The sequence below is a fragment of the Vidua chalybeata genome, chromosome 3 (assembly GCF_026979565.1).
Source record: "Vidua chalybeata isolate OUT-0048 chromosome 3, bVidCha1 merged haplotype, whole genome shotgun sequence".
Taxonomy (NCBI): domain Eukaryota; kingdom Metazoa; phylum Chordata; class Aves; order Passeriformes; family Viduidae; genus Vidua; species Vidua chalybeata.
In genome coordinates this window covers 36,374,506-36,399,250 of record NC_071532.1, presented here as the reverse complement: position 1 = coordinate 36,399,250, position 24,745 = coordinate 36,374,506, and the positions used below count along the sequence as shown (strand labels likewise).

The following is a 24,745-nucleotide window of genomic DNA, read 5'->3' as shown; positions in this document are numbered from 1 at the left end:
TGAAAAAGAAATTTTAAATCCTCTGTTTGTCTAGTAGAACTAAATTGGCCACTTTGCACAGGTTCAAAATTCTTCCTTGTGTGGAATTAGACTCCATCTGGGATAGTAAGGTTGTTCTGACTTGGTGAGATTTGCTGCTGAGGCAAATGCAGTTTCTTAAAAAAATCTCATCTGTTGGCAGTGAAAACCTTCCAGAAGAGGTGCAAACTTGGAAACCAGCACAGGGATTTCTTGATAAACCAGTGTAGAAATGCTCTTGTGTGCAATCATAGCAGAACTGTACTTGTTTTACAAAACATAACACAAGAAGTTATGTTCTTATGTAACTCCTTCCAGATTTTTATCCATGCAGGTGTGGCCCAAGTGTTGAGATTGGTGAACATTTTTGGGCTGTAAAGGCAGGTAGTAATTGTGTGTGTCCACAGGTGGTGAGACACATTCTTTTCTCTTCTCCTTGTGTCTTGGACTGGTTCCTTTGCAGGGCAGTTTGAAACAGCTTTGGGCTGATAAATCTGTCCCCTGGGTTCTGTGGCCACGTGGAGCTCAGTCTTTAAACTGCTGGATAATCTCTCCTTGGAACAAGTGCACTGGTGTAACTGGTTTGACTGGTAACAGAGGAATGATGTCAGTGCAGGGCACCCCTGGCTCTTCCTTACCTGCTTTGAACAATTCCCTGAATTTCACAACAGTCACAAAACTATCAGACTCCAGCAAATGACAGGGATTATTTATGCTGTCAGAATATAAACAACAGTCTTGAGGTTTTAGAAATGAAAAATACAAAGAGACAGTTCTACTACCTTTGAATTATTGTAACTGATTTAGCACAGTCTCTAGAACAGCAAATGAGTAAAATTTAAGATACTGATTTTTTTGTTTATTCTCAAATACTGATAATGTTTTTCTTATTAAAAAAAAAAATAAATAGGAGGGGACAGACTTCTGCCTAACAGCACAGATTATTGAAAAAACCATGTTCCAGTTCTCTGACATACCATCAAGTTTCCATTCATCGTGGAATAACTGGATGTCATCATAATGCAGCAATATTAGAGAATTAGAGATTTTAGATACTTCTCTAGATTGGTGGAATCATTTTTTCAGAATTTTTCTGTGTGGTTTTTTTTTTTGTTGTTGTTGTTTTGTTTTTGGTTTTTTTTTGTGTTCTCTGTCCTCACAGTATTATTCCAGAGTTTACAAGTGGTATTTTTGGAAAGAAGATTATTAATATCCCTGAGTTTTGCCAAATTACCACGAAGGGAAGGATTGTTATGTGAGAAATGGATATCTGGGCTGGACTTTATTGGGCACAGGTGGCTTCCCACAGGAAGTAATTTTAAAATGTTTGGGAATACTTGAGACAGTAGTAGACATGCAGTGGGAATCAAACTGTGTGGGTGAAATAACTCCCAGCGGTTAGGCTGTTCTGTGTAATTAGCTCAAATTTCAATGTTCTCCTGCTGTTCTTTACGGTTAACAGCGTATCAAGTGTTTTCATCAGCTGAAAACCTGGGAAGAGCTTGTACTGAGGCTCCTTCTCTGTGATAGGAGCATGGAGTGCATTAACACACTGCTGCTTAATTAATTACCTGTGCTTACATCACGAGCCAAATTCAGGTGTCTGATGCATTATTTCGGCGGGCGATAAGACCTTCCGGTGGCCGGGATTTTCTTTCCCTGCCGGCTTCTGGCAGGCGCGAGTGCTGCGGTGAGTTGTGGCAGCGGAAAGCGGAGTTACTGCCGTGGGCTCCGCTCGGAAAGCAGCGGAGGGGGAGGAGCGGCGTGACGTCACACGGAGCGAGGGCCACCCGGCGTGGCGTCACGCGCCGCACTCCCCCGCCGCAGCGAGAGGGACCGGAGCCGGGCCGCGTCACTTGTGCGAGGCGCGCCGTGACGTCACCGGGACGCTGCGCGGGGCGGTGCGTTGCTGGGGCGACCGGACGCCGCGCGCGGGGCGGGAGGTGTCTTCGCCGTCGCTGCACTGCGGCAAGGCGGGGCCGCCGCGCGCCCGGGGCGGGAGAGCTCCGCGCCGCCCCATTGGCTGCGCCCGGCGCGGGAGGGCGGGGCCTCGTCACCCGCCCCGCGCCCATTGGCGGCGGCCGCCCCCCTCACGTCGTTCCCGCTCCTCCCCTGAGGGCGGGGCCGGGCGGCGCCGATAGATGAGGGCGCGGCGGGTGCGGACGGGGCGCCCGCGGGTCTCGCTCGTCCTTCGGTAGAGCCGAGCCCCCGTTCCGCTGCTGCGCTCCCCGGATCGTCCCAAGGAGGAGTCCCCCTGCACGTCCCACCCAGTCCCGCTGGCCCCGCGCCTGGGAACCGCCAGGTAAACCCAGGAGGGATCCCGGTGGAGAGCGCACGGGGGATCGTCGGGGTCCCCGCTCTGAGGTTGCTGCACTTGTAGATTGTCTGAGAGAGGTTTTTTTGGTTTTTTTTTTAAATTTAAACGCTTTGTAATTTTTAACGTTGGCTGGTACGCGGGCAAGCAGCAAAGTTGCTGTTGTTCCTCTCCGCCGCCTCATTCTGCACCATCATTTCCTTGCGTTTCAGGGCTGTGGAAGAAAACCTTGTGCCCATCCCACCATCATCACCTTCCCTCAGGCTGTGTGTCTGCAAGGGGCAGTAATTCTTCCTTTCTACGTTAATGATTTGCTTTAAATAATAAAAAAGACGAATCAGATTGTGGGTTTCCATAATGAATTAACTCTTAGGAATCCTTTGCACCATTTGATTTGGAATTCTGCATATTAATAGGAATTTCTGTTCTCACATATCTTTCTATGTTGTCTCATATGAGTTGGTTGGAGTTAAATAATGTGGAAACTATTTTTTTTCTCCGATTTTCATAGTTGAGGAGGAGGTTAACCTGAGCTTTCCTTGCAGTAACAGAGCAGAGAGAATCTGTAGAAGTTGTTTTTTCTCATAAGAATATGACTTCTTACAGGCTTTATGTTGCTGCTTTTAGGGAGTTCTTGCATGAGACAGAATCTTGCATGTTGGAAATCCTAGTTCCAACAGGATTTCCTAAAGGAGGAAAAGGAGGAAAAGGCAAATTCTGAGTGTCATGTGTAAAGCTGCAAAGAGGAGTCCTGTGCTCTTTCCAGAATATAAATAAAAATACTTCTGTGGTTCTGTAATTAAGTCTCTTCCTTCGTCTTTGCACTAATAAGCATATACAGAACCGTATTTTAATGTGCAGAATAAGCAAATAAAGAAACCTGTATGAGACAAAGACTTGATTCACTCTGAACATGTCATCACGTTTTAGAGCACCTGTCATCCCTTCATGCTCTGCCTACTTCATGGTCCACAGGGTTGATGTGTAGTAAACTTATTACTGTTGAAACACTCAGAATTTTCCCCTGTAAATAACAGGCTCTTTTTTTTTTTCCTTCCAAAATAAAAAAGTTTTCCTTCTCTCTTCCCTTCTTTCTTTGCCCAGTGTAATCATCCCATAGCACTTGCGCTCAAAATGGTGATTTATGGATTATTGACATTGCTGGTAATTCTACTCACATTAAGCCTATTTTATGGTGGGAAACCAAGGAATTATAAAACTCCAATATTTACTTATCTCATCCAAACATATTTCTAAAACAGCTGCTCCATGTGTGAGAGCTAGCACAAGAAGTCAGCTCTGTGTTCATAACCACTGGGCATTGCCCCCTGTTGCTGACCTGCTCTGGCCCGGTTATTTCTCCTCCTGACAGCAGAAACAGGAGATGTACTGGGGCTGGAATGTGATTGCTACTGACATCTGTCTCCACACTGACAGAGAGAAGTCTCCACAGAATCACCACAGTGACACTGCCTCAAAGTGCTCTCAGGGTGAGGGATGAGGACGCAGGGACTGATCCACTTTTACCTGACAGTGGCATCTATTTTCCACAGAATTCTGGGCTTGTGTAACCTGTGAGGACCTTTCTCTTTTAAAACTGGCTATTTGGCATATTTTACAGCAGATTTCATTTAGATAGAATTGCTGAAATGGTATGAAATTTTCTACAGGACTTGTCCTCTGTTTTGTGGCTTTTTTTACCTTCTTTTTAAATCTCATGACTGTGGGAAACCAAAGATTTCTCTCAGTGGGTTCTGGGTTTTTTTCCTTCTGATTTAATTCAGCTGCTCTTTTGAGAGGATGAAAGCTTACTTGCTGCTGTGATTTCTGTTTCTACCAACAAAACAAGCAGAAAAAAGTGCTGGAACAGCTTCTAGAGGGAGAAAAAGCCAGGGCTATTTTGTGTATTTTAAGCATCTTTTATTTTAGAAAGAGGGTGGTGCAAAAGAAACATCTATATATAGTATGCTTTTAGTAACAAGTTGTCTGGTGTTATCTAGGTGTATTTTCTCTCAAATTCTCTATAATTCTTGCTTTATAAGTCAAAAATTTGTGTGTGGCTTTTAAGTTCTGTTATTAAGTATTTCTATTCTAAGTCCCTCCTGAGCTCTTTGACTGTTTTACTTGAACATGAAACCCTTAATTAATGCCCACAATTCTTTCCCAGTATAAACTAAATCAGTACTTTGAACCAGTACTCTGTTCCCTGGTGCTATACATAAAATCCATTTGGAAAAAGAAAAAAACCAAACTAAATGTAATCCTGTTTTATAAAGTGTTTTCTGTTGTCCTTATATGCTTTGTTCTGGTGTTCAGCTTAAAGCTGAGGAATTAGAGGTTTTCGAGCTGCTCATCCTGGCTAATAAGGAATTGGGAATGTCAGGTGTTGGGGGGGATGAGAGTTGAACGAGATTCAGGTGTTGTTTCCTGGCTGCAAAGTGTTGATGGCCCTTAAATTGGTATCCTGGCTTGGCTTCTAAATAATGGTAGTCAGGTGTTCTGAGGAGATGGGCAGAGCAAGAGAGGGCAAAGAGAGTAGAAGATTTGTGGGAACAGACAAATGTATTTGAATGTGAGTAAATTTACATTCAAATGCCTCTCTATAACTCAGGCTCTTTAGTCTGAGATTTTGGAAGCCTTTCTCTTGTGTTAGAGCCCTCAGGGGTGTGATTTCCCTTCTGGAAAGAGGCAGCTCAGAGGAAAGGTGGATAATACCTGCTGCTCTTGGGTTGGGTTTGGTGTGCTTTGCACATCTTCTCCCTCAGGGTTTTGAGAATATGTAAATTTTGTCAAAAAGCCTCAGTACTTGACTTTAATGCTGTGGTAAACACTTCCCCCAGTGATTTATGGAGTACTGCAGGTAAAGTAGATCAAGCTTTAGCAAATCATGCAGTGAGACTTGCTAAAAACTCTTTCTCTTCTAGGCTCAAGTAGCCAAAGATGAGTCGTGGATTCTCAGAAAACAATAACTTCCCCTATGACAACAACCAAATGGTTTTGGATATGATCCTGTGTTCCCTAATTGGTGTTCCTCAGCCTATCAACTGGGACAGTGTGGCAAGGCTGGTTCCAGGATATACATCCAAAGAAGTGAGTTCACTAATCAAAGAATTTGTGTGCTTTAAGAAATGCTTTATGGAGAAGAAAACATTTCTTGGGGGGAGGGAGAGAAATTGAAGGTAAGCTTTTATTTTTTTTTTTCCTAAAGTAATTTACACCTAATTAAAAATGTTAAATGAGCAGTAGATTGAAAGGAGGGTGGGGGGGTTTTGTTCTGTTTCTATAGAACCTGAGCATTGAAATTGAGAAATGTGTTCTGCATTGTATTTCATTAGCACTTACATAGAATAAGAATGAAAGTTACTGGAAAGGAAAAATTAAAAAGTGGAATTAAAAGGTAGCTGTGCTACTGCATTCCAAACTCCATAGCTGAGACTTGGATGGAAAGGATGCCAGTACCCACTAACCCCGTGCAGGTTGTAGTATCCTTACTAGGAAACCTAATAACTCGATGCCTGGTGTTAAAACTCTAAACAAGGAGGGGTTACAGATCTCTATTAGGTAAGGAGTGCAGTTGCTTCTTTTTTGATCCTACAGGGTGTAGATTTTTCTTTCTTTGGTTGGAGTAGAGTTGGAAGAACCTCTGTATACTCACTTCTCTTTCTGCATTGCTGAATTTCCTGGTAAAATGTGCTATTTTTTTAATCATAATTTTGACTTTTTCATTTCTGAAATGGTATGAGCTAAGAAAAAATGTCTTTTGCCCTTGTGATTCAGCAAAGCTGAAAGAAAACAAGACTGTGGTCTTGACTTTCTTGCAAACCTAATCAAGTGTGTCAGCTCACATTTATAGCAGTGCTATTGGGTGTTGCAGTAACCTTGTATTTCAAACATTAAAATGAAGGATTGGGTGTAGAACTTCTGTGGAATGTTACTTGCCTTTCAAGTGCTTGGACACATCTCTACTGTTCACCTTGCACTGTGCATGTTAAGCGAATAAAATAACAATATCAGGAGCCCTCTCTTCACATTAATTCATATGATTGATTAGTACATTTCTGATTATTCTGTTTTTACAGGACTGAATGTCTCAAGTATGTGGAGTCCCTGTTTAAGACAGTTAGATAAAAGCACAGATATCCCTTTATTTGTCTCTTGTACATATGTGACTGGCATCACAAATTTGAGACACTGTGAATATCAGAAGGATGTCCCTGTGTGCCCCTGGCCCAAAGGGGCACTGGCATGACATGTCTGTTAACTCAACCCTAAATAAATAAATAAAACCAGCTGCTAATGGAGCCCCACACCTGTGTCACAGGAGCAGCACCTGTAGAATTAAGTAGATTTATTTGTATGTGCAAGTTACCTCTGTGTAGGACTTTGCTGAACCACACCTATAGTTATGATTGTGTTGGTACAAATTTACAGAATGGAAAGACTTTCTAGTTCATCAAAAACACAGGGGATGGAAAGTTTATAGAATTGCAGTGGAAGGCAGCAGTCCCTTTTTTCCAAATTGGAATGGAAGTCATAATGTAAAAGAATAATAATTGTGCATCCATTTCTATAGCCACTCTTAATAATGTTTGACCATGTTTATGGTAAAAGAGCTAGTTACAAAATGAGAATTCAAACTCTCCCCATAACTTTCTCTTTGAAAACTGGGCTTAAAATCTCTCAGGGTATAAGTAAATGAAAGCTTCAACAAGTTCTATTTTTTTCTTTTTCTGTTAGAGTATTTAATTACGGTAGCTATTTTACTGTGTTTATATATACTGATACCGCTAACAACATAGGAAGCATTTATGAGTTTGATATCAGTAACTGTTCACATGCAAAAATGAGCAATACAGTATCCATCTCAAATCACAGTTATTAAAAATGTGCTGAAAGCTACTGCTTCATTGTCCTATCATTTAATCTTGTGACAGTGTGCAAAAAGGTTTGATGAGCTAAAAAGCAGTGGAAGTTCACCTGTTGACAACCAGTATAATCCCCTGATGGCTGCTGGTGGGAGTCCTGTGGAAACTTTAGCTACGTACATCAAATCCTCCTTGCTCGATTCACAGACAGAGTTTCAGGAGCCTGCTATTGGGCAGGATTCCATTACTATAACTGGTATGTTTTTAGTCATTCTGAATTATATTGGCTTTTGATAATCAGTGTGTGCATGCTTCTGTCCTGAGTGGTTAAGTCCACCCAGGAGTGATAGTCATTCATTTTTGGAGGGCTAAGTATGAATATAATGCATACAACAAGGCACTTGCCATTAGTTTGGTTTAAGAATCAGTGTTTGCTTGGGTATTTTTGGTAACTCGTCCTTTCAAGAGGCATAAATCTTTCTGCTGAATTCTGTTTAGGATTTTTGGAGGTGTGCTGTTAACCTTACAGCCATTTGAAGTCATGTTAAGCAGCATTATTAAAATAACTGGAGAGTATTGTGAAGAAAAGCTGCAGGAAGCTGAGGAGGTGATCCCTTGAGGGCAAATCTTACTCTTCTAACTACAAGCCCTGTGTTTGCCATGGATGGGTACAGAGGAGTTGGAGCAAAATGTAGCTAATTTTTCCTTCAAGACAATCTTGAGGTGACAAAAAATGTCTTAGTCAATTACATATCCCAGTAATTATTGGGCAGAAGAGGACCAAACCCAATAGTTGTAAATTCAATCGTAGCTCAATTAAATATTGTTAACAATTCCTTTTGTACTACTTCTGTCAGAAGTTGTAATTAAATGTGTTTTATTCTCTGATTTTCAGTACAGAGATGTTCCAGTGACTTTAGAACTTGGTTAATATATTTGCACGAGAAATTTGCTTCAGTGATGAATAAATAATTTCTGTGTTAAAAACGAAGATGACAGTGAAGTGTTTAAACAACATACTCTCTGTTAAAATGTCCTTCACTGCAGCTTTAACAGCTCTCTGTTAAAATGTCCTTCACTGATTTTCTTTGCAGCAGAAAAACACCTGTTTGACCTTTGTTGAAAGTGTTTTTAATAACTCTAATCAAGGGATGATACTGGAAAACTGTATATGGTGTGTCAAGACTGGAAGTGCTTCCCATCAGCTTTCAATTATGTGGTTCCATGCCTGATGTGGCACGAATGCTGCTGGCACCCACAGGCCCCTGTTTACAGGATTAGCAGCTTCCCAGGAGGCAGTAACGAGCTAACTCTGCTTCTAGAACTCCGGAGACAATTAGTGCATGTTTTCTTTCTAACAATGTAATACACATAATTAGTGTTAATGCAGTCAAGTCCACTAATGTAGTGTTTCCTTTGACAAGATCCTAGCCTGAGATTATTCTATTTTCTTTGTGACTTTGGATAAATCATTGGAGTGTAATTTGTTGATATGAAATTCAAGTAATTAATCTTTTTTTCTCACAGGCTTGGGTGAACTCGCCGCCTTAGTATTTGTGAGGCGCTTCTACATTTCAGAATTGGGGATTTGAGACAATCCTATTTGTAAATGTTTTTTGTTTAATTAATTGCTTCCTAGTGGATTAATTCAGGTTCGCTTATTGTTAGGATCAAGAATTTTGGGCCTGTTTGCATTTGTTTGTAGTCATGAGTAACAGCAAGAAAAAGTAAATCAGACCATACTCATTCTGAGGTGGATTCTGGTTTTGGCCGAGTTATAAAAGCTCATTTAATACTTGCTAATTATAAGGCAAACTGCTAGTAAATCCCTCTGATTACATCTCATGACAGTAAACAAGCACAGAGGACAGCCTTTTACGTAAAGTATTTGTTACAAGGTTAATCACTCTGTAAGCTTTGGAGGGGAGGAAAAAAAAAAGATAGGAAGCAATATATGGTGAGGTTCAGATGTCCCCATTAATTTGGCTGTGTTGCATATTCCTGTCACCATTATTGCCTTCAATAAATCACTTCACTGTGTTCACAATGGACTTGTTAATGTATTTGCAGTCAGAACTCTTTCATACCGTGTCTTTCCACAGTCCCTTCTTGTAAAAGTCACACCTTTGATTCCAACTCGGGGCTTCCACTTCACCTGCAGTGAGGATGGCTGCCCAGAAAGCTGTGGCTGGAGCAGCCCTTTCCTGGGTTTTACTGGGAATGAATCTTCCCCTTCTGCTAACTGTGCTCCCTCTATTAAGGCCTTACTAAGACTTAACTGTGCAAGGCCTTTGGCTGCACCTTGGAAAAAGTTTCATTTCTTCTGCCTCCGGTGCAGTAATTTTGCTTTTCCTGAAGGGCAAAACTGCTGTGTTCTGAACCATATAATTTTTGCTGTCAGTCTGCTGCAGTTGTTCAGCCATTAGATGAAGAGGTCTGTCTTAATTTTCTTCAGCCTCTTACATTACTCAAGAGGGAGATGTTGTTTCTGGAACTCCCAGAAATCTGACAGAATGGCATAATCACGGAAAATCACCACCTTAGGGTTTTCCGTGGAAGACAGATACAGTGCCCTTCCATTGTTTAAAAAAGATAATGATCTTTCTGACTTCTAAGCAAGATTATTGAAGTTTCACATTGCAGTAATCCATTCACAGCTGGAAAAGACAGTCATTGCTTTAACCCTTGATCCCGAACTCAGTGGATTTGGTGGCTGAACTCCTGAACCTCACTAGGTTGTTGTATCCACTTTCCACTGGTTGTAGTACCTTTATGAAGGTGAACTAATTGAAGTGCATCTGTCCTTTATTCCTGGAACAACCACAGTGATGTAGCTCTAGGACTGCAAAATTTCCTGGTCTCCTCTCTTTGAACATTGTTTGAGATAATCAGCTGGTTTAAGCCACATGTGAGAAATTTGGCAAAAATAAACACATCCTAAGAGTCTTCTGTTCTTCTCTTTAGAAGCTGCTTATTTCCAAAGCTGGCACATGATGGGTAAGGAGTGGCATTGGTCTCAACTTATGTCCTGGCAGAAGCTGTGGTGTGGCAGGGTCTTAGGAGCCATGTCCCACAAAGCAGACCAGGAGAGCTACAGGAAAGGGTCACATTCCCAGAAGGAAGTGCCAAGGCTGTGAGAATCATGTTCAGTGCTAAGGCAGAAATTATCTGGGTTTGTAGCCAAGTGTCTGGGCAGCCTAGCAAAGGTGCTGCTGTGAGCTCCCATGGGTGGCATTCAGAGCAGGAATCTGGATTGTTTAGTAGCCCTTATGGAAGCAGATTTGTTGTTAGCCGTGCCATTGCTCCACCATGACAGCTGTACTTCAGTTGCATTTCCAAGATACTGAAGAGCAAAAGATCGGGAGTTTTTGTTCTAATGCAGCCTTTTTTCCTTGCATTGAAGGAAGGCCCAGTACAGCCTCCACAAGGAGTTGTTCTTCAGAATCTGAGAAAGATCCTGTACATAACAGTGGAGAAAGCACTGATGAAACCCAGGGGTAAGAACAGCTTTGTGTGTTTGTTATCTAGGGGATTGTAGAATTGACAGAAAGATGTCAAATTGCTGAAATTTGTCTACTACCAGAAAGAAAACAACTGGAAACAACCTAATAAATGCTGTAAGAAATTTAGAAACCTTCTATTGCTGCAGAAATTCAAGGAGTTGGTTTGAGAATGTGTTGTGTGCAATATGGTATTTATAAATCTATGTTCCTCTGGGTGATTGATCACTGCTGTGGCAGGAATGAGAAACATACCTGGTTTTATAAAGGAATGAAACAAGACTGATGCTCAATTACACTTTTAAAAATACTCTTGAACGTAGATTTGTCCTATGTAAAGGCAGGAAAAGAGCTGTAAATGAAAAATTTTTTCATGAATTCCAGTAGCCATTCAGGTCACTTTTATTCCATCACATATCCCTGTTTTCCACACTATATAATTACACATAGAAGAATGTTTGTTTGAAACCTAAGCATCTCTCTGTAGAGACAACATTTACTGATTCTAGCTTCAAGCATTTCTTAAGAAATAGAGATTTTTAATATACAATAAGCCAAATCTTAATTTCCACTGATGAAAACTGCTGTTACTGTCCTTGGTGCTTCAGTGATTTAGGCATCTATATCTGGTTATTCTTTGAAGAAAATTGAGAAGGGAGAAAAAGTAAGTTGTCCATGTAATTCGGGTAGTGTCCTGTAACAAAATTGGAGAACGGAGCTACAAATTTTCTATTTCTGCTCCCTTAATTAAATCACTCTGATTATCTGTAGATGATATGCCTCTGTCTTCTTCACCTGTCCAACAACAGTTTCTATTAATAGTTAATAGCTGCAATTTGTTTTCCCTCTGTTAATAAAACCCTGTTGATGACATCAGTGTTGCAATGCATGACCCTGAGTTGGAGATGACATCGTTGGGATTTGGTGTCCTAATTGGCTTAGGCTCCTAATTTGCTTTGTGGCTTTTTTCCTTTGGAGGCCGAATATGGTGATCCATGTGTGCGATGAAGCCAAAAACCTCAAAGAAGATTTTGTGTGTCCTCGAGACCTTTTGATTTCAGAGATGAAATACTTTGCTGAGTACTTGTCAGTGGATGCCCAGCGCTGGGAGGAGGTGGACATCTCTGTGCACTGTGACGTTCACATCTTTGACTGGCTGATAAGATATGTCAAAAGGAACTCCAAGGGGTCTGAGGCTAATGAAATGCCCACTTTAGGTAAAAGCAGATAATTTCTATTAGGTTTGTTATTCTGTTCTAATTGAAGATTAATGGTTTTGATGCAGTTCAGCCCCAGTCTGTTTCTGACTATTGTCAGTGATGCCTCAGGTTTTAGCTTTTATATTTTTCAGATTCTGTGCTGCTTTAGTGTGTGGGTCTGGGCTTCATATTAAGGGATGGAAAGCTCTCTTCATAGAGCAGGGAGACAAAGCAATTCCTTCTCTAGCTGGGGACCAAGGACAGATGATCCAGATCTCAGGCCCAAGAGCATAAGCAACGTGGACTGAAGAGAGAAAAACAGGAAGGATGGGACTTCATAGCCTAAAGCTGTAATTGGACAATTAGCTCCAGTACGCACATGGAACAGAACTTATAAAAGTGTGAGCCCCTGTAACTGGTCGTCCATTTTGTGACCATTTTGGGTTCACCTGGGGTGCAGCTGGGCTCTTGTGCTGCCCAAGTTGGATCCGTTGAGGAGATCCTTTTAATAAATCCCTACTTTATTCTTTAGCTCCATCTAGTCTCTGTTCTAGGTCAGCCTTCACAAGGCATCATCAGTTGTTAGAAGAGTGTTGCAACAGAAATCCTCTGGTCATTTCAGCAGATGGCTCTGCTTTGCCAGCACTGACAGCTTTGAGGAAACATGCTGAAAGTTGAAGCAATAAAAAACCCCTAATATATTTTGGGATGTGATGTTTTTAATTAAGACTCTTCAGACTTTTTCTGATCAAGGACAGAGTGGTAGATTTTAAATGCTGATGACTGGTTTGTTTGTTTCTCCTCTGCTCCCTGTTGGTACAATTGCAATGTTTTCTACGATTTCAATGCGATCCAATACAATGGTAGAAGAGCCTTTGTGGATTTTGAAGCGAATTTTTAATTTTTTAATGAGACTTTGCTACCACTTTTTAAAATGTAACCTTCTTCTCTTGGTTTGTTTAAAACTTGTAATGCAGAGGTTATGTTGAAAAAAATCTCAGCTGGGTGTGATAGCTACAGATGGAAGTTAATCTTGTGTAATTGTTTAGTCATTGTATCCCTGTGAAGCCTCCTTTTCCAATTTTAAATAAGTTTCCAATTTTAATAATTTTTCCAGATTATAGTTCTACTCTAGCCACTGAAATGGTAAACCAAAAGTTTATTTCTTTAGATGGTTAAAAGGTTCTATATACTAGAAGGTGGAATGACAAGTTGATTGCTAAAGTAATAGCTAACACAGATTCTAAACATGAAGAGGGAGGGATGCGATATGAAATTACAAAAAAAAAAATCCATGTAAAAACCACCACCTTTGTTCTGTTGCCTTCTAGAACCATCAAATGTCATCTCAATCCTTATTTCTTCTGAGTTTTTGAAGATGGATTCATTAGTAAGTATTAAGAAAGGTTGATTTGCTGGCATGAGGGCACAGTTAATTACCAGGTGTCTTAACAGCTTGTTTGTTGTGTTTTGGCTGTTACATAAACACGTGCTGCAATGAGAACATTTTGAGATTTTTAACACTACTTCTATTCAGTGCAGTAATCCAATATTTGCAGAATGTAAAGAGTATGTTATTTCTAAATGTGATAGTGTGATCTAGAGTGCTTGTTTTACATCCTTTTTTTATATGAATGATATGTCTGCAATTTAGGATCTGATTTTCCAGCTCTGTATAAGGAATAGATGCTGACTTTGTTAAAATGTTTGTCAAAAGTTCTGTCATTGGGGTGACCCACAGTAAAGCACAGCTGTTGAAGTTGAGATCCATGTGTTTTGTGATTCTATTTTAACAAGCAATTGGAAAGTTACTGAAATTTTTGGAGGAGACCATAAATTAAGTCATGTTATTCAGGATGAACTTTAGGCAAATCTGAGGCTTGTTTTTTATTTTGAAGTCGAACTGAAATAGTTTCCCAAAACACTCCACTTAAAATGAAAGTCTTGAAGCAATTAGTATGGAGGAGTTTTGTCCAGAATTCCTTAACGTTCATATTTCTATTTTTTCCTAGGTAGAGAAATGTATTCATTATTGTCACAAAAATATGAATGCCATTGTAGCCACGCCATGTAACATGAACTGTATCAATGCTAATCTTGTTACACACATTGCTGATCTCTTCAGGCACAATGAGGTGGAAGAGCTGAAGGACAAAAGAGACAAATTTAAGAGGTAACTTTTTTGCCCTGTAATACACTTCTGAAGTGCTATTGAGCTTTGGGATCATATTTCATAACAGCTAAGACTGCAGTTTGAAATTATATATTATTTTCCATAGAATGTATTTTTAATGCAGAATATAATGGTGTGACTTCAGAAGTTTATATTAAAATTATGAGCAAAAGGAAAGAGCTTTTACAGGAAATGAGCAAAAGGAAAGGCCCCACTAGGAGCATGGCATGGGCAAATTATTCATGAATTCTCACATGGGAGCAAGGATTAGGGGGAAAAACCTTTTATGGGATGACATGCTCCTAATTGGTAGAGAATGGTTTGACTTCAGCATCCTGTGAACTTGGATGTTTGGACTTAGAATTCGCGATGGCTGGGAGTCTGAATAGTTGTGCTGGAATGTTCTTTCATACATCAGGATCCCAGCTTAATATCAAGATAAGGGCCAATTATTGGAGTGCAGACTGACAGACAAGCAAGATGAAAGGGAGGATTTTAGTCTGTAAGGATGAAAGCTTAATATTAGAATGAATGCAACTTCACAGCAATATTCACTAGTTGAAGGTCTTTTAGTCAAGGTAGAAGCTAGCAGTTAATATTGTCAAGCATTTTAATAAAGAAAAAATCAAAATATCACTTTTGTCACGCTTGTGTAAACATGAGATTAACAGGATAATTTAAAGGAAAATTATATGAAAAGCTAGATTCTGTGAGTGACTTTGCGTGTCAGAATGTGATTGTTAATCTCACTATACATAAAGCAATTTTCAGTTTTTTTTCTAATGGGTGAGCTGTGTTGCTGTCATTAATAGTAAACTTTTCTGCAAGAAGATTGAGAGACTCTTTGATCCGGAGTATGTAAATCCAGACTCTAGAGGAAATGCAGCAACTTTATACAGGTATGGCATTTTTATATGGCTGCTTCAATAGCAAGGACAGTCCCTGTGTTTAGAAGCCCTGCTCTTACTCTAGTGCTTTCTTTCCTCCTTTTTTTTTTTTTTTTTTTTTTTTTTTTAATCTAGGTGTTGTTTATGTAAAAAGTTGCTAACCAAAGAAACTGAAAGGAGAATTCCTTGTGTACCAGGAAAAATCAACATAGACCAACATGGGAATATTGTCTATGTTCATATAAGGTAGTGAATATGTACATATATAAAATGTTTCTTCAACTCTGATTTTGGGTGATCTTAGAAGTACTACATACTCAGATGCATTACAAAATTAAGTCATAGATATGTGAAGAATGTATGAAGCATCTCAACATCTTGTATTACCTAGCAAAAAATAAAACGGGGGATGTGATTATGATGATGTGCAACTGAAATGCACTCAGCGCTGCTGCTGCTGAATGGAAATGGGAAAACTGCAGCCATGATTACTGGGAGGGCTATTGTGTTGCACTGCTTTAAATAGAAAATACTCAGCTAATTCTTTCATCAGATGGTTTTAAGATGTATGCAGTTGATGACAGGTTGAATAAAATGCTGCATTTCTGCAAGTTTTTTTAGTGAAGGATAGACCCCTCTATGCCAGCAAAGAAAGGCTAAATAGTGTTTCCTAATCTGACTTTATACTGTCAAATCAAATGCTCAACCTGCTTTAAAGGCTGCTATAAATAAACTTTGCCGGTTGTTTTTCTGTTCCTGAAGTATTTGTCAGAGGAACTTGCAGGACCTGTTCTGTATGTAAGCCTGAATCATTTGGCACAAATGTTTAATTGAATTCTGTCTGTCTCCATGGCTGTGAACAGTTGAATTCTCCTGTTAATGAAGATCAGCCCATTATCAGCTGCAGTTCCCTCCCTCCCCACATGCCCATTTTAAGGAGGATGGTGAGAGATTGACAGGAGACCTTTCTCATCAGATCCCTTTTTTTCAGAACAACCAAAACAGTTCCGTATCAGCTCCTACCAGTTATTCCAAGGTGTGGAGTTAAGTTCTGCCTAGCATCTACATAGAACCAAGTCTTGTGCCCTGCCCTGACCTATTTACGATCATTGGTGATTAGTCACATAAAATTCATTAATAGTATTACTTTACTTAAGCTGAGTGTATGTGGCTGCTCTGCAATTCCCAGCAGATAAATGTACAGGGATTTAAAGTTACTCAGGGGATTATCTAGATTCTAATTATTTGCCTTGTGCTACTTGTGATGCCTTGCTACACAGAATATGTTTACTGAGAAGTGATGCTGGCAACTAATGAATTCAGGTTCAGGAGCTAATACAGTTCTATCTTTAATGATTTAAAAATAGGTTTCTATTTATTGGTCCTCTAGTGGTGCCTAGAACTGACTTCCAACTGGATTTGCTGCTTGCTTAGTCTAGGATAGGCACACATTTAACAAAAATGGTTCAGGCCAACATTTAACAAAAATGGTTCAGGCCAGGGCTTAAAACTGGGAGGAAATTTTGTCGGCTCTTTCTGAAGATAACATGCCCCACTGCAATTGCGAATTCTCTTTTGAATTCTGAAGAGGTGTGTTTTATTTGATCACAAGGAAGGAACATAGTCCTGTATTTTTAGTACTAGAACTGCCAGGTATGTACCTTCATCAAAAGGGCATGAGCTTGTGTTTTCAAACTGCATTTCTTAGCTAAGTAATTATTGTTTTGTTACAGATAACACAACAATAATTACTTAGCTAAGAAATGCAGTTTGATAGAAGATATTTATCTTAGCTTGTAAATTTGCAGTATATGGACCTTGAGATGAATCAAGCTGTAATTCTTTCTTATGAGTAAGTTTAGGATGTTCTGAAAGAATAAAGTCTATTCTGTCATGCTCTGAATTTAGTAATCATTGTCTGACATTGCATCCCTCCTGTTATAACTACTGGAGCCTTTTCACCATTGTATTTTCTGCTCTTTCTCCACCTTGTGGTCCTGGCAGCAGGATCAAAATAGAGTAAAGACTCTGATATTTTGCTTTTTCAGAGACAAAACCTGGGAAGTGCATGAGTATTTAATTGGCCTTCATGAGGAACTGAAATCCTGGCAGGATGTTTATTGGCGTCTTTGGGGGACTGTCAACTGGTTGACCTGCTCAAGATGTAACCAGGTTAGGTAATTTCACTTTGGCTTGTGGGGTGATTTTTAAGGGGTGAAGCAGGGATTAAAGCAGTTTGGATAATATTTGGTAATAAAGCTATGTGCACGTTCTTTACAGTGCACAATTTTTACTTCCATAGGTCATCTCACCTCTCACTCTGTCTTTTTGCTGATGTAGTCTTTCCTGTGCACTGAATTCTCCCACTGCCAGTACCATTCGCAGCCAGTTCTTTATCCAGGTGTAGCAAGTGCTCTGGGCTCAACTGGCACAGGAGTGTATCCCTGTTGTAACCAAAAAGTTCTTCGGTTTGACCCTACAACCCTCCCAAAGGTACTTCAGCTCTCCTTTAAAAGAGCAAAGCACGTGGTGGGGTGGGCAACAGTATGTTAGGAAAACGGATCTTTTTCCAAAATAAGGATTGTAATTCAGAAGTTGAACTTTTGTTATTGTACTGACTGAAATCAGTTCTTCCCATTAACTCCAGTATTTGATCTTCTGCCTCTGTGTATTGCAGGGCTGCAAAGTGAGGGATCATATGGTGGAGTTACCTCCAGAAAGTGAAGAGGGGGATGCTTTGCTATCTCAGACTGCTCAGATCTTGAATGATCTGCTGCATCATAGAGATGTTATAGTTGTTCCTTTCACTAAGGATGAGAATAGGTAAGAACATTGTATTGTGTTACTGAAATAACTTAGCCCTCAACAGTGAACATGTGTGCTTGTTATTTTGGAGTTCTCTCCCATTTCAAAATGACTTTCTAAGGGCACTTAGACTATGACTTTCTAAGACATAGGACTTTCTAAGGGTAACTTATTTTTGATTGTTTACTTGGAAATTGGGAAGTGAAGAACAAGTACTTTCTCCTTTCACTTTTCAAGCGGGCTTTTAGTTACTCAACCTCCATAAGTGTTCATTGCTATCTTTATATTTGAATGTATTGCTGCCAAGGGGTCTGCTGACTCAGAGGTCTGCCTGCTTTCTTGATACATGTTGAGTCAATTGAGACTAAATCTGAAGCAGTAGAATAGAAATATTTATTTTTGGTTTATGTATTTCTCTCAAAGCGATTCTGGTATTGGGCTCAGTGATGACAAAGGCCTTGAATGTGATGTGCTTGTAGAACCAAATACACCATGGGGCCCCAAAACTGGAGAAATTAATGCTGTGAGTGCTGATGCTTTTCCTTCTTCTAATATTGAGGATTCTTTGAAGTTCTTGAACAACTTTTACTAAAAATAAACCCCGTACATTGTTGGAGTAAGACATAGGTACAAAATACTTGGTTGGTGAAAAGCAAAATTTTTCCCATATCTGCTGGAAATATTTCAGTACATAACTTCCCTCCTGATCCTGGACTTTTTTTTTTTTTTTTTGGTCAAAAAATCAGGTGTAAATATGTTTAATGCTAAGCTTACTTTCACTAAACCATTAATTGACTGCATTTAATTGGTCAGTGGTTTTCAAACTACTTGAGTTTAATCATTCCACCAAAATTCAGAGTTCAAGATGGGAGGAGACCTGGAAGTTACCAGTGTAGAGTGCTGTACTGTAACATATCACTCCTATTTTTAGAATTCCTCTTACTTTTTAATTTGAAATATTATTAGTTCTTTAACTTATATGCCTTTTTTCTCTTTGTAACTACAGTTTTTGTCTGTGAAGAACTGGACTTTGCAGCTGGTTAGTAAAATATTTTACTAATTTTAAATATTTGGTCTTCTGTACTAGCAAAGAACTAGCTTTGATTTTTGTGTAATAAATGAGACAAAAAAAGTATTTTTTTTGTATAGCAACAGTTTTTACAAGAAAGTATGGTAAGTGTGAAGTACTACTTTGCCCTTAATAGAAGTGAGAAATTCCTTTGACTGTTTTTGTAAATGGCAACAAGCCACACTAGCACTGCATGTATCAGTTATTAATAGTTTTTTAGGCTGGCAGAAACATAAATCAGAAATCCAAGGTTTTGAGTATCTGTCTCTCTTGGCTGGTCTGAGGTGCTTCATGTCTTCATTGTTAAGCTTCATCATTTCTCATTACTAGGCACTCACTATCACTTATTTAGAGAAATGTGTTTATTCAAACAATGTAAACATCACATTACTGAAGATTTCCATAATTCTCTGCCTATCTCTTAGGAATTACTCACTCTTTGGTCACTGAGATAGGGAACTATGCTGGATGTCAGCACCTGCAAGACAAATTTAATATATCATTTAATAGAAACCCAGCCTCACTTTTAATCTCTGGCTTCTCCTGGTGTTGGTTAGAAGCAGCAATCGCTGTTGTCTGAAGAGGAGGAGTACACCACGGGCTCAGAGGTCACGGAGGATGAAGTGGGGGATGAAGAAGAAGTGTGCAAGAAACCAGGTACATCAAGTCTTTACAGTCGTCCTCTCTGGAGTTATCAGATAGGGATTTGAGGCAGCAGAAGTCCTTTGTAAGCAGATTTTGACTATTAGGTGTTTCAAAAATAAGACTCAAAAGTTACTTGAATTTTATCTCTAGGTTTCCTGGTGTTAGATACAAATCACCCCACTGCTCAGTGCCATCAAAATTCACTGGCAAACAAGAAAAGCTGCAGCTATTCATGTCTGAGAATTCCCTGGAATTATTAAGCACTTATTTTGCAGGAAACTCTCAAATTAATGAGATTTCATGTAATAAATGTTGGAAGAAAAAGCAGCAATTACATGACTGCTTTTACATGCAAAAAAAAATTGCAGATTTGTCTTTTGATTACACAGAGGAATGACTGGTTAATGTAGCAAAAATTGTGTCTGCATTGAAGCTAAGCTTTATATGATCTAAAAACACTCGTATACATTTTTTAATGTGTTAATGGGTTTAGGAACATGGAAAGCCAAAAAGCAACCTTCTAATGATTCATTGGAAGAGAGGCAGTTCTTTGTTCTTTTTGTTGTTACTCAAAGGGCAATTGGAATTGTACCAGTTTTTAAAAATATATACATTTTGAAAGAAAATTTTGTAATTTAAATTTAAACTTGTTTGATCTGATATGGCTTAGAATTTAGTCATTGAGTTAATATGGTCAAAAGTGTAGCTTGTATGTGCATTACTTTTTACATGTAAAAAATGTGTGCTGTTATGTGCAATCACTGTGCATTTTAAATGAATACTTGGGTTTCTGTATATTTCTCATAGAAAAGCATTTGAGTAATGTGTGTTAGTGTGCCTGCAATGGTAATAAAAGGAAAACAGACTGTTGATTTACACTATTTGAAAAGAAATAGAGGGGGAAAAATACTTTAGTAGCTCTGTAGTTGAGAAATTTCAAGTATCTGAGGGTATGAATAGACATTTCTTCCATTAGCAGGAAGAAAGGAGAAATTAAAGAAATCTTACAGGCACCCAAAGAAAGCAGTTTCTTCACCTAGTGTTGCAAAAAGGGAGAAGCCATCTGATAAGGTAAAATCACAGCTGTGAAGCCAGGCTTTCTGGCTGGCTTAAACAATGAGGAATTTTCTCTAAGTTTTTGACTTGACCTTAGAAAACCACATTAAATGTGGTTTTTTTTTTCTTCAACAGTCAAGTTCCCGAGATGCTTCTCCATTCATGTAAGTCATTTTCAAAGCCCTTGAGAACACATTTTAGTATCTCCTTCTTTTAAGCTGTTCTTGATAACAGGGTGTGTGCACCTTTCTGTTGCAGTGTGAGCATGCAGCAGAACAAATGGGATGCCTCCAGGTCCCTGAGATACAACCAAGATGCTCAAAGAGAAGATGGTCTGTTCCTGCATGAGTTTAGCTTTCATAAAGTTAACATTATGCAAAAAAAAAAAAAAAAAAAAAAAATCAAGCTAATTTTCTTAAAATTCAGTTAGTTACATCCCTGTAGAGTGAATTTAATCTCAGATACTGCAGTGGGATTTGGGGTGTTTGTGTGATTTATGTGCTTTATTTGGAATGTCAGTACAGAACCTACAGAGATTATAGTTGTGTCATCTCATGATTATAAAAGTATGCAGATATTTTTCCTGCATCCTTGTGGCATTTGTTCTCTGTGCAGATAAACAGAGAAACATCCACTTCCATATCTTTCTCAGTCTCTCTGACTAAAAATATTCAGAATTGGATTAAAATTTGTTCTGCCTTTTTTAATCTCTCCTGAAACTCTGGTCTGATTTTGCTGCTTTAAAACCTTCTGCCTCAAAACCATTTCCTGAGATTTTTATCTCAGTGTAGTGCCTCAGACTGATTCTGGTATCTGCCAAGGCTGCTGAGGCTGCATCAGGATTTAGGAGCCTGGTTGTTCAGGATTTTTGTATGACCTAAAAAAAAATTTACAAATCCAGTATCACTAAAGTCTGTGCCTAATCCTCCTTGTGTTCAGTAGCAATGAAACCTTTGTTCTAAATATCCTTTTTTATTTCTGACAGATCAGAGAAGAATGTCTGAGATCACAGGGCACTTAATAAAAATGAGACTGGGAGACCTTGATCAAGTCAAGTCCAAAGACAGCAAAGAAGTAAGATTTGTCCTGGCAAAATGTAGTGTTTGCAGAGTTGAAGTGAGCCTTGGTTAACAAAAATATTAAGCACAAATGAAAATAACATGTATTCAATACTTAAGCTATAGAATTAATTTTATCAATCTTCATTTTGTTCCAAACGTGATTTTTTGAGGATTGGAGTTTAAAATAATGTTTAAAGTTTGCTGCTTTTAAAAACTGCTCATGGAAAATAGAATGGGTTTAGTATAGAATAGTACTGGGTTGTGTAATGGACAAAAGTATGCCATAGATTGTGCTGAATATTAGTGATTTTTATGGAAAGTCACTGATTACATTGAAATAATGTCAAAATTTGATTGTTATTTGATTATTAAAATAAATTAATTAAAATTTGATTATTATTAAAATTTGCTTTTTTTTTTTCTGGATTCCAGTATGCAGGAGGCATTTATTCTAGACTTGAAGCTCAGATAAAAGCCTCAGCACAGGTCAGTGCACGACAAAGCAATGCTGAGAAGAATCCCAGGTAAGATTTTAAAATAAAAGCAAGAAAAATTTGGGGAGTGTGGGGTGGTGGGTTTTAAATAAACATTTTAAAGAAAAACATGCTTCATTTCACACACTTCTTATGGATCAGCTTCCAACAGGTTAAGCCATATGAGGTGCAAAAGCTTCCCTTGGTCTCCCAGTGGAGCTGGGAGAATGAAACTCTTGGAGCCGTGCTGGGGGGAGGTTCACCACAGCTCCAACATCATTTTCTTTTTGGGAAATTACGGAAAACCAGAAAAGTGTTAGCCAAGGTTTTTAGCCTGTTCTTTATCCACCTTGTAGAACAAAACCCAAAAACCCCACACACATCAAAAACCTGCATTAATAATGCAAAAAACCCTACATTAATAATGTGAGTATGTTTCTCATGTGTTTTTAACTCAGGTCAAAAACCCGTTTTGGTCAAGGCCGTCCAACATAAGGAGTCATAGACATGCTATAGCCAGAACTCATTACTGCTTCCTGAAACTCCACTGCACTCTGACCTTTGGAGAATGCACATCTCCGAAAGCTTTCCAGTGACTTATTTATTACTTTAAGCCTTGTAAATTATTTTGTGCTATAAATGAATGCAAACCCAATAAGGTCTGTACTAATTTGAATTGTAAATATATTATTTGTTAAAGTTAAATTTAATTGCTTTTTTTAGGCTATTGCGTTAAGTTGCATAGAAGATATTTTATAAATCTACAGAATTAAATTATCAGACTAACTTTATTTATGGGGGAAGATACAAATATGCCTTTTGGTATGCTAGAAATACTGAAAAGGAAAAAGCAAGACTACTGAATTCTGAATGCAGTCAGCAGCATTAACCCAAGTCTCCTTGTGTATTTATATTGTGTTGTATTTGATGGTACATTTTAGGTCAGTCTTCTGGGGATTTGCATTTCAAGTCCATGATAATGCCGGTGACTTAGACTAATTTAAGCAAAATTTTCATGCAGTTCTGAGGCTTCCTTGTGTACATCACACAACTCCCACTCCTCTGAAGGTGGGTAGCAGGTAGGGACTAGACCTCCAAAGATGCTCTCAGTGCCATGATGGTGCAGCATTGCATCTTGCATGTGAACCACTTCCTTTTCATGTATATGAAGTATGTACCTATCCCCATTCCTGACCCCTCCTGTGCAGGACAGTGCTTTGTTCCCTTCTAAAACTCAAACCTTGTGATGCAAAGTAGTTCTCTCTCTAACTGATGCTATGCCACTAAATTTCTGAGCAGATCTGTTAGTAATTCTGCTTCTTTCAACACAGATGTATCATTACAAAGGCTTTACGTAGATCTTTTGGGTCTCGTTACTCCCTGAAACCTGCCTGATTAACACTGTTTAGAAGTCAGATGCACTTTCGAGTTCTGTATTTGGAGCAATAGAACACAAATCCAGGGCTACCAAAAAGAAATAACTTGCCTAGAAAATATGTTGCATATTAGCAGAGAAAATGGCAATAATAATAATGATGATGATGATGGCTGAATTCAAGGAAACATGTTCTGACTTTTTGAAACAGGTAGAAAGAGAGCTCAGGGAAAGCTTATTCCAACTCCTGGCTATACAATAAATTGTGAGTTTGGAATTAAGTCAGCAAGTTCCTGGGTGGGAGGGCGGGGTGGGGTAAGGAGAGGGAGATTTGTTTAAATGCTCTTCTCTCCATTTGGGCTTTTTTTGTTTGTCTTGTTTCTTGATGATTTTTGGTAGGGTTAGAAGACTAGGATAGCAATACTTGAACATACTGCTGTCAAGGTGGAAGATTTTTATTGAAACAATTAAAAATCAGTGTTACTTGTGTGTTTTGTCCAATGCTGTAGCAAATTTGGAGCCCAGTGAAACCAACAAGCAAAATTGGATTTCAGTGCTTTTGATATCAGGTGGCAGCTGTAACTTTGCAGGAGTGCTTTAATCTGTTATCAAATAAATAAGGTTTTGTGAATCCCTCAGGCCTGTTTGCAAGTACTAATGCAGTTTGAAGCACTTGTAGTCAGTGTTGGAAAACTGATTGTTGTTTGTTGAAAGTATTATCAAACCCATCAGGTTTGAAAAATGCAGTAGAAAAAGTGTTTTGCTACAATTTTGTGACTTCAGATATAGGGGGTTGTTCCAAATTCCCATGGTAAACCTGGGGTGAAAGTTGCAGGCTGCATGTATGTGTGTTTAGTTTTCATAGACCTATTGACTAGAAGAAAAAGGAAAATTCTGCTGGTTTTGTTCTGTGGAAGTGCCAGTTCTACATGCCAGTATTGTTTTACTCAAAAATATTTCTGAGCATATACAAATAATATATATGATGTGCAGTCTTATCTTTTTTCCCTATGCCAACCACCTTGAATTTTATCTTGTATTAATTTTGAAAATTTGTCTTGGTTTAATGGAAATAAACATTATTAATTTAAGAAGTGTGTGAGTTTTTTATAGATGCTTTTAAGAGCTAAGTAAGTACATAGATATTGTTTGATGGTCTCAATCATGCATGTGTATTTGTGATTAAATCACAGCATCCTCATACAGGCTTTTTATCTGTCAAGAACAGGATATCATTAAATGCAGAGCTACTCCAAACTACAAGAACTTAAAAAGAATTTTTATCTGCATCAAGTTTTGAAGCTG

The 24,745-nt window shown here is 38.8% G+C and overlaps 2 protein-coding genes across 5 annotated transcripts in view; one reads left to right on the top strand and one right to left on the bottom strand.

Annotated features, from left to right (window-relative positions):
• PUS10 (pseudouridine synthase 10) overlaps nt 1-1,821 on the bottom strand; it is a 33,591-nt gene extending 31,770 nt beyond the window's left edge. For all 4 annotated transcript variants that reach the window (XM_053937145.1, XM_053937147.1, XM_053937146.1 and 1 more), the window contains exon 1: nt 1,590-1,821. The gene's annotated coding sequence lies outside the window, so the exon portion shown is untranslated. The remainder of the gene's footprint in view (nt 1-1,589) is intronic.
• A 363-nt stretch (nt 1,822-2,184) lies between these two features.
• Nucleotides 2,185-24,534, top strand: SANBR (SANT and BTB domain regulator of CSR). Its single transcript, XM_053939507.1, has 21 exons — nt 2,185-2,320; nt 5,257-5,422; nt 7,267-7,453; nt 10,601-10,694; nt 11,676-11,914; nt 13,228-13,286; nt 13,909-14,069; nt 14,882-14,968; nt 15,092-15,202; nt 17,005-17,128; nt 17,297-17,449; nt 17,634-17,779; nt 18,185-18,284; nt 18,768-18,800; nt 19,388-19,487; nt 20,455-20,546; nt 20,667-20,695; nt 20,790-20,863; nt 21,517-21,605; nt 22,025-22,116; nt 22,524-24,534. Exons 2-21 carry the CDS (start codon nt 5,273-5,275, stop codon nt 22,558-22,560), a joined length of 2,157 nt encoding a protein of 718 aa, XP_053795482.1. The 5' UTR covers nt 2,185-2,320; nt 5,257-5,272; the 3' UTR covers nt 22,561-24,534.
• The last annotated feature ends 211 nt before the right edge of the window (nt 24,535-24,745 follow it).

Excerpts from the sequence above, each read along its gene's own strand:
- SANBR (XM_053939507.1), top strand. The coding sequence starts at position 5,273 with ATGAGTCGTGGATTCTCAGAAAACAATAACTTCCCCTATGACAACAAC. Across the intron at positions 11,915-13,227 it reads TAATGAAATGCCCACTTTAG|AACCATCAAATGTCATCTCA; the intron begins GTAAAAGCAGAT and ends GTTGCCTTCTAG. Across the intron at positions 17,780-18,184 it reads TTCACTAAGGATGAGAATAG|CGATTCTGGTATTGGGCTCA; the intron begins GTAAGAACATTG and ends TTTCTCTCAAAG.